The sequence below is a fragment of the Blennius ocellaris genome (genome assembly GCF_963422515.1).
Source record: "Blennius ocellaris genome assembly, chromosome: 12".
NCBI lineage: Eukaryota > Metazoa > Chordata > Actinopteri > Blenniiformes > Blenniidae > Blennius > Blennius ocellaris.
This window is the reverse complement of record NC_137661.1, coordinates 27442096-27456043: the sequence shown is the minus strand read 5'-3', so window position 1 is coordinate 27456043 and position 13948 is coordinate 27442096. Positions and strand designations below refer to the sequence as shown.

Genomic DNA, 13948 nt, shown 5'->3' with positions numbered 1-13948 from the left:
TCCAGCGCCCTGCCGTGCTCCTTCAGCTGGAAGTAGGCGTTCCCCATCTGGCTGTAGATGGCGCTGAGGAGCTGCAGGTCCTCGGTCCCCACCTGGATGGCCGATTCGAAGAAGGACACGCCGCCGCGATAGTCGCCCAGCCGGCAGCACCGCTGGCCCTCCATGGCCAGGTCCAGACACGACGACTCCATCCTGCAGGGAAGCAGGAAGTTCTGGTGAAACTAGCTCTATGTGATTTAAATATGTTTTCATTTTAAACCTCCGGGGGGCGCTGCTCTGCGGCTGGACGTTTGTAGATGCTACCCCATCGCTTTTACTTTTGTTTTTCATGTGAGCAAAGGACTGCTATGCTATCACTATGTTATCATTATGCTATCTCTATGCTATTGTTTTGTTATTATTATGCTATCTCTGTGCTATTGCTATGTTATCATTATGCTATCTCTATGCTATTGTTATGTTATTATTACGCTATCTCTGTGCTATTGCTATGTTATCATTATGCTATTGCTATCCTATCACCATGCTATCACTATGCTATTGCTATCATATCATCATGCTATCGCTATGCTATCACCATGACTGACAGCTCCTGCAGCCAATCAACATCCTCCCAGTCAGAACCTCTCATGTTCTCTCTGACAGGAAGTTGTGGGATGAAACAGGGTCAGAAAGAAGCTCCAGGTTGATTTATTTTCCTGATAAACTTTAAGAATTGACTTAAAGATCATTTAAGGGCGACTGAATACGTGAGAACAGCAGCTAATTTCAACATTCCTGCATTCATGTCATGAAGACTTTCAAGAACTCTTAAAATTTCCATTGAGACTCATCAAACAGGCTGAATAGTACTTCCTGTCTAGTACTAGTACTTCCTGTCTAGTACTAGTACTTCCTGTCTAGTACAAGTACTTCCTGTCTAGTACTAGTACTTCCTGTCTAGTACAAGTACTTCCTGTCTAGTACTTGTACTTCCGGTCACACTGTTAGTCACATTCACATCGTGATGAAAAGTCTGACTCATAGTTTTTATGAACTCTCCAATAAAGGAGAAACAAGGAGTTTATGTATGAAATAGTAAAACAGAGAATTACAAAATAAATCCTCAAGTCACTGAATAACTTCAGTTTCATGTTTCGTCCAAGTTGCTGAGCTGCAAAACTGCAAATCAAGACTCGAACTCCGACGGCTGGTCGAGCTGATGAAGCTTCAGATGAATGATTTTGTCAATTAAAAAGAGTGTAAAGTGCTTTAATCCCTTCTGGTTTACTTAAAAACTACAAAGCTAAAGATACAATCAAATAAAATGATCATAAATTAATTGATTGATAAAAAAAAATGGCCTAAGCAGAAATTTAAATAAATATTTGAAGGTGGTGAATCCGCCTCCTCCATAACTCTCCAAAATGTTCAACATCCTTTCACAATAAAGCTTTGATGTGGAGACTCCTTCTCACAAACAACTGGAGTCCCTGTAAATCCAGACACAGAAACTATAAATCTAAAACGGGCCAGTATTTCCTGTCTGCTGCCACAGTTACCCTGGAATGAAAATATATACCTTCCTGTGACGCCCTGCGGTGACCAGCTCCGCGGCTCACACAAACAAAGTTTACAGATTTTTACACTTCCAGTGTCGCGACTCCAGAAAAGTCTGATTTAGAGTGAAGCTGCCGTTCGGAGCTGAAAGGAAACAAGTTTACGAGCCGCTTGAACCGCCTTCAGGCCGATCCGGCTCCGTTTACTACGTCTCAGAGTTAAAGTCCCAGTGAAATGTACTTTATTTAAAGTCCCAGTGAAATGTAAAACACTACTTTGCAAAAAACGATAGTTGTGGTTCTACTTCTAAGGTTTCTCCGACTCTGCCCCACCACTGTTGTCGCATAACAAAGTTATATGAATTTTGAATCTCCAGCCGAGGAAGTTGGGGAAATCCTTCTTCGTGGGCCATTGTGGGCGGAGCCTATGCGTGACATCATGAGTTGTGCAGATCTCGATCTGTTGTGTTTATATCGGCTTGTTTCCCTCTTAAATATCAGAAGTTTTTACAGTGTTTTGAAGTTATAGTCTGCGTTTTATGAGCCTTGATGAAAGATTGAGCCTGGAAGAGACCGAGAGAGGAGAAAAGGAGCACGGGCGGCGGGAGCCGCTAGCGGCTAGCGGCTAGAGGGAGCTAGTGCTTTATATCTAGTGTTTTATATCTATGCCTCCAACAACTACTTTCTCATTCATTCACTCCTTGTTGTCCGTCTCTGGTGTTGAAGCTCAGCTCTGCCCCCTGGTGGTCTGGAGTGTCTCTTGAAGAGCATTTCTGTTTTGTAGCGCGCTAGCACTACCTCCATGAGCCCCTAGAAACCGACCTGCTGCCTCCGGCCAGCCTGACGCACTGCAGACAGTGGGACACGATGGACATGTCCTCTGGAGTCAACGCCGCCCCGCCGGCCCATCGCCCGTCACTTCCTGCGGCTCCATGGCCAAACACGCCGACCGCACATGGATCCGCCGGCTTCAGCGGGAAAACAAAACGAGCGTCTCCTTCAGCAGGAAGCGGAGCGACAGAGGACTTAATCCTCTCAGCGTTCACGTGGACGGCGAGGAGGGGAGACGCCGTCTGGGAGCCGCTAGCGTCCGGCAGCCGCTAGCGTCCGGCAGTCGCCGGAGGAACCGTCAGGAGGAGCGGGAGGACGTCTAAACTGTGGTTCCCCCGCCGTGTCACGTCCAATCAGTCAGACCTCAGAGGTAATTATCGCCTCTAAGAGCCTCCGCTGGACGTCTTCACTCCCTCACTCCGGCAGACGGAGGGGGGGTCGACCTTTGACCTCTCAACTATTTGCCTCGCTGAGCCGGGGCTACAGGCGCCGTTCTCAGGGGCTCCTTCAGGCCCCGCCCACATTCGCTTCGCCATGTGAGGCAAAGCCGGGAATAGACGGACGCCACATCACAATCCTTCCCCCAAAGCTGCTGGCAACTCGTCCTCCAATCCCGCGGAATCCACTTGACTCAATTAAACAGGATGTCCGGACTGATGTGACCCCTGCAGGGGGAGCAGCGGCGTGACCTCGCCGTCCGCCTGGCGCCCAGGAAACACGCTAACGGGGGCGCCGTTAGCGCGGGGGAGGATCGCTCTGCAGCGGCCGGCTCATTAAACAACAACAGTAACACTCAGGTGTTACTGCAGAATGTCCCCAGACGATGATCTGTCTCAATCTGGGCAGAGTTAGCTGCTAACCGCTAACAGGACGAGTTATAAGCGTTGAACCATGTGACTTTTAAATGAGCCTGTGTTTCAATTTTAGCCTCCGGGGGGCGCTGCTCTGCGGCTCCACTGTCGCTTTTATCTTTATTTTTAGTGTGAGCGAACTGCTATGCTATCACTATGCTCTCACTATGCTATACTATGCTATCGCTATGCTGTCACTATGCTATACTATGCTATCACTATGCTATCCCTGTGCTATCACTATGCTATCCCTGTGCTATACTATGCTATCGCTATGCTACCACTATGCTATCATTATGCTATCACTGTGCTATCACTGTGCTATCCCTGTGCTATTGCTATGCTACCACTATGCTATGGCTATGCTACCACTATGATTGACAGTTCCTGCAGCTAATTGCTCTCAACAAGTTGATTTAGAGACAGTTTAAGGGAGACTGGTTGCTTCAGCTCGTGACCCTTTAATGTAGGTTTTTCTATCAAAATGTAGACATTGATTTTTCACTGATTTTCACAGAGGATCATAGTATGAATATCAAAAACACCACAGCAGTAATACGTCCTCACTATATCCCTCTTAGAATCTGAACATGTATTAAATGTCTCTTCGTCTGATGTCAAGTTTTCCCAAAGGAGGAAAACGTGCCAATTAAACAAGTGATTTTATTTGACATGAAGCTACACGAGTTCTGTGACGTCACTGCTGTGAAACAAGCGACGCAGTGAACCTCCAGACCAGTTTCATTCTCTCAGGGAAAAGTTTCCGTCGTGACTCAGGAAGTCTGAGTCAGTCTGACGAGGACAAGCAGCCACACGTTTCCCGGAGAGACGGAACGCTGAGAAAACACCAAGCGAACGGTCCGACTCTGAGCTGCAGAGCCACAGCGAGCAGCACAACAACAACAACAACCACAACCACAACCACAACCACAACCACAACAACAACAACAACAACAACAACAACAACAACAACAACAGCCATTAGAACACAACGTGTCCGAGATACGGAGTGAAACCAGCCGAGGCTCAGAGGAGAAGTTACCTTCAGTGACGTCCTGCGAGTTTTAATCCTGTTGAGTCCAGTTGTGTTGGTGGCTCACCTGTCTGCAAGGGAGGCTCCTCCTCCTCCTCCGTCTCACCTGTCTGCAGCAGCAAGGGAGATTCCTTCTCCTCCTCCTCACCTGTCTGCAAGGTAGGCTACTCCCTCCCCTCCCCCTCACACCTGTCTGCAAGGTAGGCTCCTCCCCCTCCTCCTCCATCTCACCTGTCTGCAGCTGCAAGGTAGGCTCCTCCTCCTCCTCCTCCTCCTCCTCCTCCTCCTCCTCCTCCTCCTCCTCCTCCTCCGTCTCACCTGTCTGTCTTCAAGGCTTCCTGTCTGTCCTGGGACGCTTGCCGTCCCTTCAGACTGTAATAAACCCTGACGTTTGATATTTTATGAACTATGAATGTAAAACGTGGTAAAGTTACACTATGTGTTAAAATGACAAAGCAAAAAACGAAGCCAACATGTATTTCACTCGGTTTGTGTCGAATATATTCGGGATCGTCTTTGCTTAAATATTTTCACACCTGCAAAGTTAATTAATCACCATCTTTAATCGTCAATTAATTTCAAGGTATGTGCAACACTTTTAATATCTTTAACAAAATACTCTCTACTGACATTTATATGTCTCTATGAACTACTTTTAAGATAAAAAATCCACTGAACCACGATAACTTATTTTATCTTGTATGAATTTGGACGTTTGCTCAACAGTGTAACTGATGGTTTGTTGATCAAAGTTAAATTAGAGTGTGTTCCGTCATAATGTAGATGAAAGACGTCGTAATAACGAAGCTCCAGATTCTTCATGTCACGATAAGTTTATTGTCGGACTTCCTGTCCGGCTACATGGTGAGCGGCTGAAGGGGCGGCGCCGGCTACACCGTGGTGTAGCGGGCCGGGCGGGACAGGACCGGAAGGGGGAGGAGCCACCGGGGAAGTCGCTCAGGAAGACCGGGGTGTAGGAGGGCGAGCTGTTCACCAGGGCCTGCCGCCGCTCGCGGCCCCGCCTCTGGTAGCGGAAGCCGAAGGGCGGACGCCGCGCCACCGGCCCCCCCACTTCCTCCGAGGACGAGTCCAACGGGCCGGCCGGGGGCGGGGGCGGGGCCTCCGCGCTCTCTGAAGACTCACTGGAGGAGGAGGACGGGAGGGCGGGCGGCTTCTCCATGACTGAAGGGTCCCAGGGGGCCGGGTTTGGGGGGGCTGGGTTCGGGGGGGGCTGGGTTTGGAGGGGCGGGGTCCAGGGGGGGCCGGGTTCGGGGGGGCGGGGTCAACCGGAGCGGGGGTCGAATGGCGTCGGTTGAACAGCAGGGGGCGGCGGAGGGTCCGAGGGCGCAGGCCGCGGGTCGTTTCTCCGGCCGTCAGTCTGAGGCGGGGGGGGTCGTGACGTCCGCGGGCTCCGGGGGCAACGGGAGGTCGTGACCCTGTGGCAGGACGGGGCGGACCACGCCCACATTCTGAGGAACCAATCAGTGACGTCAGGAACTCAAATTCAACAACAACAACAACAACAACAACAACAACAACAACAACAACAACAACAACAACAACAACAACAGGACGTTGAACTGCTGCTTTGGCTGCATCACACTCAGTCCGTCACTCGAATCCACATGCAAACTGAAGAAAACTAAAACTTTACACAAGATAAACTTTTCTCTCCAGAACGATGAGCGCCTTTCATCTTTTAGCTTTCATGTTCTGTGTGCTCTGTGTGCTTTGTGTCTCCTCCTGTAGGGACTGATGCTTTACCTGCACGTTGAACATCTCACAGGACACCTGAGCGTCGCCGTCGACCTCCAGCTGTCCCTGAACCCGTCCTGTACAGAAACCTGCAGTCTGACACGACAACAGGAAACACTTGTTTTCACGTGACTCGCTCCTTTCAGGACAATCAGGAATATTTATAAGATGCGGCTTGAATAGAGGAAGATATTAATAATCCAAAAAAATAAAGGTTTGATTCAGAAAATGCCTTTAAGAAGCTCATTTATAACAGAAATGAAACCATTTGGTGGTAAAGTCAGCAGATATTATTTACAATTTTCAAAACAAGATATATTAACGTCACAGTGTTTATATATATTTTTTTATGAATCAATGTCACACTAAAATAACACAAAGATAGCAGATGAATTCACAACGACATTGTTGGTTAATTGCCTGGTGAAACTTATATAATATAATATAATATAATATAATATAATATAATATAATATAATATAATATAATATAATATAATATAATATAATATAATATAACTGAGTCAGAGAATTATATATATTATGCATTATTATTATTATTATTGTAATTACACTTTCAATCGGGACTTAACTTAAATGCCGTCAAACATTTTCCTCACAATCAGAACTGGCAACCAAAGAACACTGTACTTATCGTGCCGGGCCACTAGGTGGTGCTGTTGGCAGCAGAGAACCCGAGAACCCGCCTCAGTACCTCGGTGTCAGACTTGAGCGTCAGTCGCTGGCAGGTCCCTCGGTGTGTGACCCCCTCCGGACACTCCTGGACGGTGAACTCCACCAGGTGGGCCGGCGCCGGCCGGGTCTGGCGAACAGGCGGAGACCAGCTGGGGTGATTGTCTGAAGCTACGTCACATTAAAGCCGGACGGGGAAACGCGGGGAGACGGAGGCGCCCGGAGGAAGATCACCTCCGTCTCTCCGAGCCTTCATTTTAATTCACATTTTAAACTGGACAGCAGCGTCATCGAGGTTGCAGAGCGACCGTACGGCCAGCAGGGGGCGGCTAGCAGGGGGCGTGACGTCAGGCCCAACAGGGGGGCGGCTAGCAGGGGGCGGCTAGCAGGGGGCATAGTGTCACGGCTAGCAGGGGGCGTAGTGTCACGGCCAGCAGGGGGCGTGGTGCCACGGCTAGCAGGGGGCGGCTAGCAGGGGGCGTAGTGCCACGGCTAGCAGGGGGCGGCTAGCAGGGGGCGTAGTGCCACGGCCAGCAGGGGGCGGCTAGCAGGGGGCGTGACGTCAGGCCCAACAGGGGGCGGCTAGCAGGGGGCGTAGTGTCACGGCTAGCAGGGGGCGTAGTGTCACGGCCAGCAGGGGGCGTGGTGCCACGGCTAGCAGGGGGCGGCTAGCAGGGGGCGTAGTGTCACGGCCAGCAGGGGGCGTAGTGCCACGGCTAGCAGGGGGCGGCTAGCAGGGGGCGTAGTGCCACGGCTAGCAGGGGGCGTAGTGCCACGGCCAGCAGGGGGAGGCTAGCAGGGGGCGTAGTGTCACGGCCAGCAGGGGGCGGCTAGCAGGGGGCGTAGTGCCACGGCCAGCAGGGGGAGGCTAGCAGGGGGCGTGACGTCACGGCCAGAAGGGGGCGGCTAGTAGGGGGCGTGGCTAGCAGGGGGCGGCTAGCAGGGGGCGTAGCGTCGCGGCCAGCAGGTGTGTATGAAGTAAAGCTGGACGCCAGGGTTGCCAGGTCTGACTCACTGTTTCAGTAGAAACAGTCCTCAGCCTGTGTAGGAATCATGTTTACTATTGTGTAACAGTAGATTACATTACTATTACATTACTCCATTACCATCGTGTAATACAGAACGCAACATAAACACACAGATACAGGAAATAAATAAAGTTCAAAGGTGAAAGCTTTGACTCTGCAATAGGGGGGGGACACCGTCCATATCTCATACCTGCACCGCCGCCCTGGTGATCTTCTTCACGCCGAGGTCCGCCGCCAGCGAGGTCTTCCTCTGGAACGCCGCCAGGCTCACCTGAGCCGCCGCCATGGCCTCGGGGGCGTCGACGGAGAGGAGGGTGGGGCAGGTGGGGCAGGTTTGTTGGAGCTTCTCTGGGGGGTCTGCGGGGGAATCGTGTTGATATTAGAATAACGGCGCCACGACAGGATGGACTTCCTGCTCTTGCCTCAGATGGGCGTGTGTCTGGGGGGGCGGAGCCTCTACAGGAAGTCTCTAGGTGGCGCTGTGGCTGGTGGAGGTTACCTGGCACCAGGGCGCAGTCGTAGCTGTACAGGAAGGAGTAACCGTCCGGGGTGTGCAGCACCGTCGTGTTGCAGTTTCCTGACACTTGCTGGAGAGAAAGACACGGAGACAGTGTGTGTGTGTGTGTGTGTGTGTGTGTGTGTGTGTGTGTGTGTGTGTGTGTGTGTGTGTGTGTGTGTGTGTGTGTGTGTGTGTGTGTGTGTGTGTGTATTACAGTCTCCATGAAGGGCCTGACGCTGCAGCGTTTCCAGGGTTTGCTGCTTCCAGTGTGACACTTGGTCTCCAGGACGTCCAGGTCCAGGTAGTACACGTTCCCCGCTGGGCCCTGGGAGCCCGGGTGGACACACAGGTGGAGACACAGGTAAAGACACAGGTAGGGACAGGTGAAGACAGGTGGAGACAGGTAAAGACACAAGTGGAGACACAGGTGGACACACAGGTAGGGACACAGGCAGAGACACAGGTAGAGACAGGTAAAGTCACAGGTGGAGACAAAGGTAGACACACAGGTGGAGACAGGTAAACACACAGGTAGACACAGGTGGAGACAGGTAAAGACACAGGTAGAGACAGGTAAAGACACAGGTGGAGACACAGGTGGAGACAGGTAAAGACACAGGTAGACACAGGTGGAGACAGGTAAAGACACAGGTAGACACAGGTGGAGACAGGTAAAGACACAGGTAGACACAGGTGGAGACACAGGTAAAGACAGGTGTAGACACAGGTGGAGACACAGATGGAGACACAGGTGGAGACACAGGTAAAGACACAGGTAAAGACACAGATAAAGACACAAGTGGAGACATGTGAACAATACTGTGTGTGAACCGGAGACTTCACAGTAAAAATACACCTGAAGGAGACGTGAAGTGTTGATCTGTACTTCAAATGAATGGATGATGCAAAACAACAAAGTTACTACTGCTATTACTATTACTACTATTACTATTACTACTATTACTACTACAATCAGTTAGCATTTATGATGATAAACATTTAATAACATTTCCAGCTGTTTCCCCTTTTTATTTCTGTTTTTTTTAAATATATTTATTAATCAAATAAATTTTTTTCTTTGACATTTTAATTTTGCTTTGCCTTTTTTACCACTTGAGCTCTTTTAAAAACAGTTTTACATGTTTCTTTTATTTATAAATATACATATATAATTTTTAAAGATATTTCAAGTTTTTTCTTTCATAAATTCCAGTCAGTTTGGTTCTTTATCACGTTTCTTGTGGTTTTAGTTTTTCTTCCTAGTTTAACTTGTTCTTAAAGTTCCTTTGAGCAAAAGCCCCTTTAGTAAAATGTCTCCGGTGTATAAATGAAATAAAAACTATCATCAAATGTTTATTTAAGGATCGTTTTTGGTGGAGCTGCTCCACGTTTACAGAAAATTACACACAAACATTTTGCTTACTTGTTTTTTTTTAAAATTCTATTTGCATTAATCTGTGATTTTTTTCAAAAAACTGGATTTGTCGAGGCTAAAAACAGATAAATAAAGTAAAACATCAACAAAAGCCAGAACAGCGGGACTTTTTAAATATAAGATTATTTTAAAAAACTGTTAAAAATTTAAATTTAAAATAGCTGAAACTACTCTGACAACAACAACAACAACAACAACAACAACAACAACAATAAAAAAACTACTACTACTAATTAAAGGAAAATAAGTCATGTCCCATCCGGCAGTGTCTCTCCCGGTCATGTCCCACCCGGCAGTGTCCCTCCCGGTCATGTCCCACCCGGCAGTGTCTCTCCCGGTCATGTCCCACCCGGCAGTGTCTCTCCCGGTCATGTCCTGTCCCACCCGGCAGTGTCCCTCCCGGTCATGTCCCACCCGGCAGCGTCCCCCCTGGTCATGTCCCACCCGGCAGTGTCTCTCCCGGTCATGTCCTGTCCCACCCGACAGTGTCTCTCCCGGTCATGTCCCACCCGGCAGTGTCTCTCCCGGTCATGTCCCACCCGGCAGTGTCTCTCCCGGTCATGTCCTGTCCCACCCGGGCAGCGTCCCCCCTGGTCATGTCCCACCCGGCAGTGTCTCTCCCGGTCATGTCCTGTCCCACCCGGCAGTGTCTCTCCCGGTCATGTCCCACCCGGCAGTGTCTCTCCCGGTCATGTCCCACCCGGCAGTGTCTCTCCCGGTCATGTCCTGTCCCACCCGGCAGTGTCCCTCCCGGTCATGTCCCACCCGGCAGCGTCCCCCCTGGTCATGTCCCACCCGGCAGTGTCTCTCCCGGTCATGTCCCACCCGACAGTGTCTCTCCCGGTCATGTCCTGTCCCACCCGGCAGTGTCTCTCCCGGTCATGTCCTGTCCCACCCGGCAGTGTCTCTCCCGGTCATGTCCCACCCGGCAGTGTCCCTCCTAGTCATGTCCCACCCGGCAGTGTCTCTCCCGGTCATGTCCCACCTGGCAGTGTCCCTCCTAGTCATGTCCCACCCGGCAGTGTCTCTCTCCGGTCATGTCCTACCCGGCAGCGTCCCCCCTGGTCATGTCCCACCCGGCAGTGTCTCTCCCGGTCATGTCCCACCCGGCAGTGTCCCTCCTGGTCATGTCCCACCCGGCAGTGTCTCTCCCGGTCATGTCCCACCCGGCAGTGTCCCTCCTAGTCATGTCCCACCCGGCAGTGTCTCTCCCGGTCATGTCCCACCCGGCAGTGTCTCTCCCGGTCATGTCCCACCCGGCAGTGTCCCTCCTAGTCATGTCCCACCCGGCAGTGTCTCTCCCGGTCATGTCCCACCCGGCAGTGTCTCTCTCGGTCATGTCCCACCCGGCAGTCTCCCTCCTGGTCATGTCCCAGCACGGTAGTGTCCCCCCCCCCCCCCCCACCCCCCGGGCGCGCGCTGACCTGAGCGTGCAGGTGGACGTTGGCGACGCGGTTGAGCGCGAACTTGTAGCCCTCGGTTCGGTCCTCGTTGATGTACGTCACGGCCAGACGGGACAGCTTGTCCACCGCCCGGTCGTTGCAGGGGACCGGGGCCAGGTCCACCGGCATCAGCACGAACCCGGCGGCGGAGCGCAGGGCGGCGAGGAGCAGCAGGAGCGGCGCGGCGGCGCGTCTGTCCATGACGGGGCGCAGGACGGTGTGTGTGTGTGTGTGTGTGTGTGTGTGTGTTTGCCCTCGGCTGACCGGAAGGGACTTTTGGAATGAAAACAGAGATGTTGAAATGAAGTCAGGGACAAAGTTGATTCACCCGCAGGGAAAAAAAACCCAACAAAATAAAGTCCTCGTTGTCCACATGTTGTCCCCAGGAGACACTCGGGACTTAGTAGATAAATAAAGCAGATGTTTGTTGGGGGATTCAGACTCGATCGGGTGTTTTTTAGTTCATTTATTTGAAAAGAGTCTCGTTAGAATAAACGAGCGTCCAGTGCCGCCGGGCGGCGGGACGTGGAGGTGTAATACTGCAGCCTTACCACCAGGGGTCAGTGTGTGTCCGCCGTGTCCTGCTGCAGCCCCTCAACCGGCTAATTAGTTAATTACCTCCAGAGTCACACCGCCTTCATAATAGATCTGATTCCTCTTATTTCAAATAAGAGGAATATATATACACACACACACACACACACACACACACACACACACACACACACACACACACACACACACACACACACACACACACCAGGTGTGTAACCCTCTCCACACACACTATGAAACCTCAACAGTACTTTATCACCATACTGTGCTGAGAGAGAGATAGAGGGCGAGCGAGCGAGGGAGAGAGAGAGACTGAGTGGGAGACAGAGAGAGAGACACACACACACAGAGCGAGAGAGAGGAGAGAGAGACAGAGAAAGAGACAGAGAGAGAGAGTGAGAGAGGGAGAGAGAGAGTGAGCACGACAGAGAGACACAGAGCGAGAGAGAGAGAGAGAGACACACACACAGAGAGAGAGAGAGAGAGAGAGCGAGCGAGACACACAGAGAGAGAGAGAGAGAGAGAGAGAGAGACGAGAGAGAGAGAGAGAGAGAGAGAGAGAGAGAGAGAGAGAGAGAGAGAGGGGTTATGGAGGAGTCACTCAGTCAATGTGAACCTCGTTTAACCGACTCCGTATCAAAACTCATGACGAGTGAAACTTTTCCAGCCTGAAGCTGATTCTGATTCTGAACAGCTCCTTTGATGTCGACACTTAAAAGCACCACTAACTCCCCCCGCAGCTCTGTGTGTGTGTGTGTGTGTGTGTGTGTGTGTGTGTGTGTGTGTACAGTTGTAGTTTCCGGCTCCTGATGAGCAGATATTCTATATTTTATTCCTCCAACATGTGAGTCAGTCTGTGATTCCAGTTCCACTGGAAGACAAAACACCTTTATAGATTTTTCAGGGAATAATAGTGTTTATGTGGAATAAAGTTTATTTTGAAAAAATACAGTGTGGTACAGTGTGTCCCCAGTACCAGTGTGTCCCCAGCAGGACAGTACCAGTCTGTCCCGGTACCAGTCTGTCCCCAGCAGGACGGTATCAGTGTCTTCCCAGCAGGACAGTACCAGTCTGTCCCCAGCAGGACGGTACCAGTCTGTCCCGGTACCAGTCTGTCCCGGTACCAGTCTGTCCTCAGCAGGACGGTACCAGTCTGTCCCCAGCAGGACGGTACCAGTCTGTCCTCAGCAGGACGGTACCAGTGTGTCCCCAGCAGGACGGTACCAGTCTGTCCCAGCAGGACGGTACCAGTCTGTCCCCAGCAGGACGGTACCAGTCTGTCCCCAGCAGGACGGTACCAGTCTGTCCCCAGTACCAGTGTGTCCCCAGCAGGACAGTACCAGTCTGTCCCGGTACCAGTCTGTCCCGGTACCAGTCTGTCCTCAGCAGGACGGTACCAGTGTGTCCCCAGCAGGACGGTACCAGTGTGTCCCCAGCAGGACGGTACCAGTGTGTCCCCAGCAGGACGGTACCAGTGTGTCCCCAGCAGGACGGTACCAGTGTGTCAGTACTGACAGAGGGACGTCCTTGGCATCGCGCCATTTCAATTACCTTCCTCTCTCTCTTTTTCATCTGCCGTCCACCTTTGTCTCAGGCTTTTCTTCTCTTTGATCTTCATCAAATATTGACTTTTGTTGGTGAGTCTTTACAAAAGCCTCGAGTCACGTCTCATTTTAACTTTAAAAACACCTGCTTGCTGTGTCTTTCTTAATTTCGTCTCTCCTCAGGTTCCCTTCATCGTGAGAAGAAGTGAAGAAAGACGGGGAAAACAGTCTGTGGGGGTTTAAATTCATTAGTTGGAGGATATTGAAGTTTAGAAATGGAGATTTTCTTTGTCGGGTTGTCATGGGTTCCTGAAGAATTGTTCTTCTGTCCATCATATCGTGGATGAAAATCTGTGAGTTTGAAAGTTGTTTTTCCTTTGGGCTCTTTGTTCAAACCAGAGTCGTCCACAAGGAGGCGCCGCCACAACGGGAGGTTCTGATTGTCGTCAACTCAGGAGGCTAGAAACCATAAATCACCTCTGCTAGATTTAGCTGCTAGCTGCTAACCGCTAACAGGACTAGTATAAATGATGAACAGTGTGATTTACTAGACGCCACACCATCGCTAAAGGACTGCTATGCTATCACTATGCTACCGCTATGCTAATGTTATCGCCATGATATTGCTATGCTATTGTTATGTTATTGCTATGCTACCATTATGCTATTGCTATGCTATCAGCATGTTATCAATATGCTATCACCATGATATTGCTATGCTATCAGCATGCTATCACTATGCTAA

The 13948-nt window shown here is 50.7% G+C and overlaps 2 protein-coding genes across 4 annotated transcripts in view; both read right to left on the bottom strand.

Moving 5' to 3' along the window:
* Positions 1–4349, bottom strand: part of LOC308137694 (G-protein-signaling modulator 2-like) — a 14343-nt gene extending 9994 nt beyond the window's left edge. For all 3 annotated transcript variants that reach the window (XM_080506475.1, XM_080506474.1, XM_080506476.1), the window contains exons 1-2: positions 4263–4349; positions 1–192 (exon numbers count right to left, since the gene is read on the bottom strand). The exon at positions 1–192 is cut by the window's left edge and continues 30 nt beyond it. In XM_080506475.1, the coding sequence (XP_080362601.1) occupies positions 1–191 (191 nt within the window). In that variant the 5' untranslated portion in view covers position 192; positions 4263–4349. The remainder of the gene's footprint in view (positions 193–4262) is intronic.
* A 718-nt stretch (positions 4350–5067) lies between these two features.
* On the bottom strand, positions 5068–11532 carry LOC308137588 (fetuin-B-like). The gene is given in 9 exon segments (XM_080506340.1): positions 5068–5169; positions 5172–5526; positions 5639–5722; positions 6018–6104; positions 6723–6830; positions 7919–8085; positions 8228–8315; positions 8442–8552; positions 11087–11532. Coding segments are annotated over 9 exon segments (1245 nt in total). The 5' UTR covers positions 11306–11532; the 3' UTR covers positions 5068–5143.
* Between the last annotated feature and the right edge of the window lie 2416 nt (positions 11533–13948).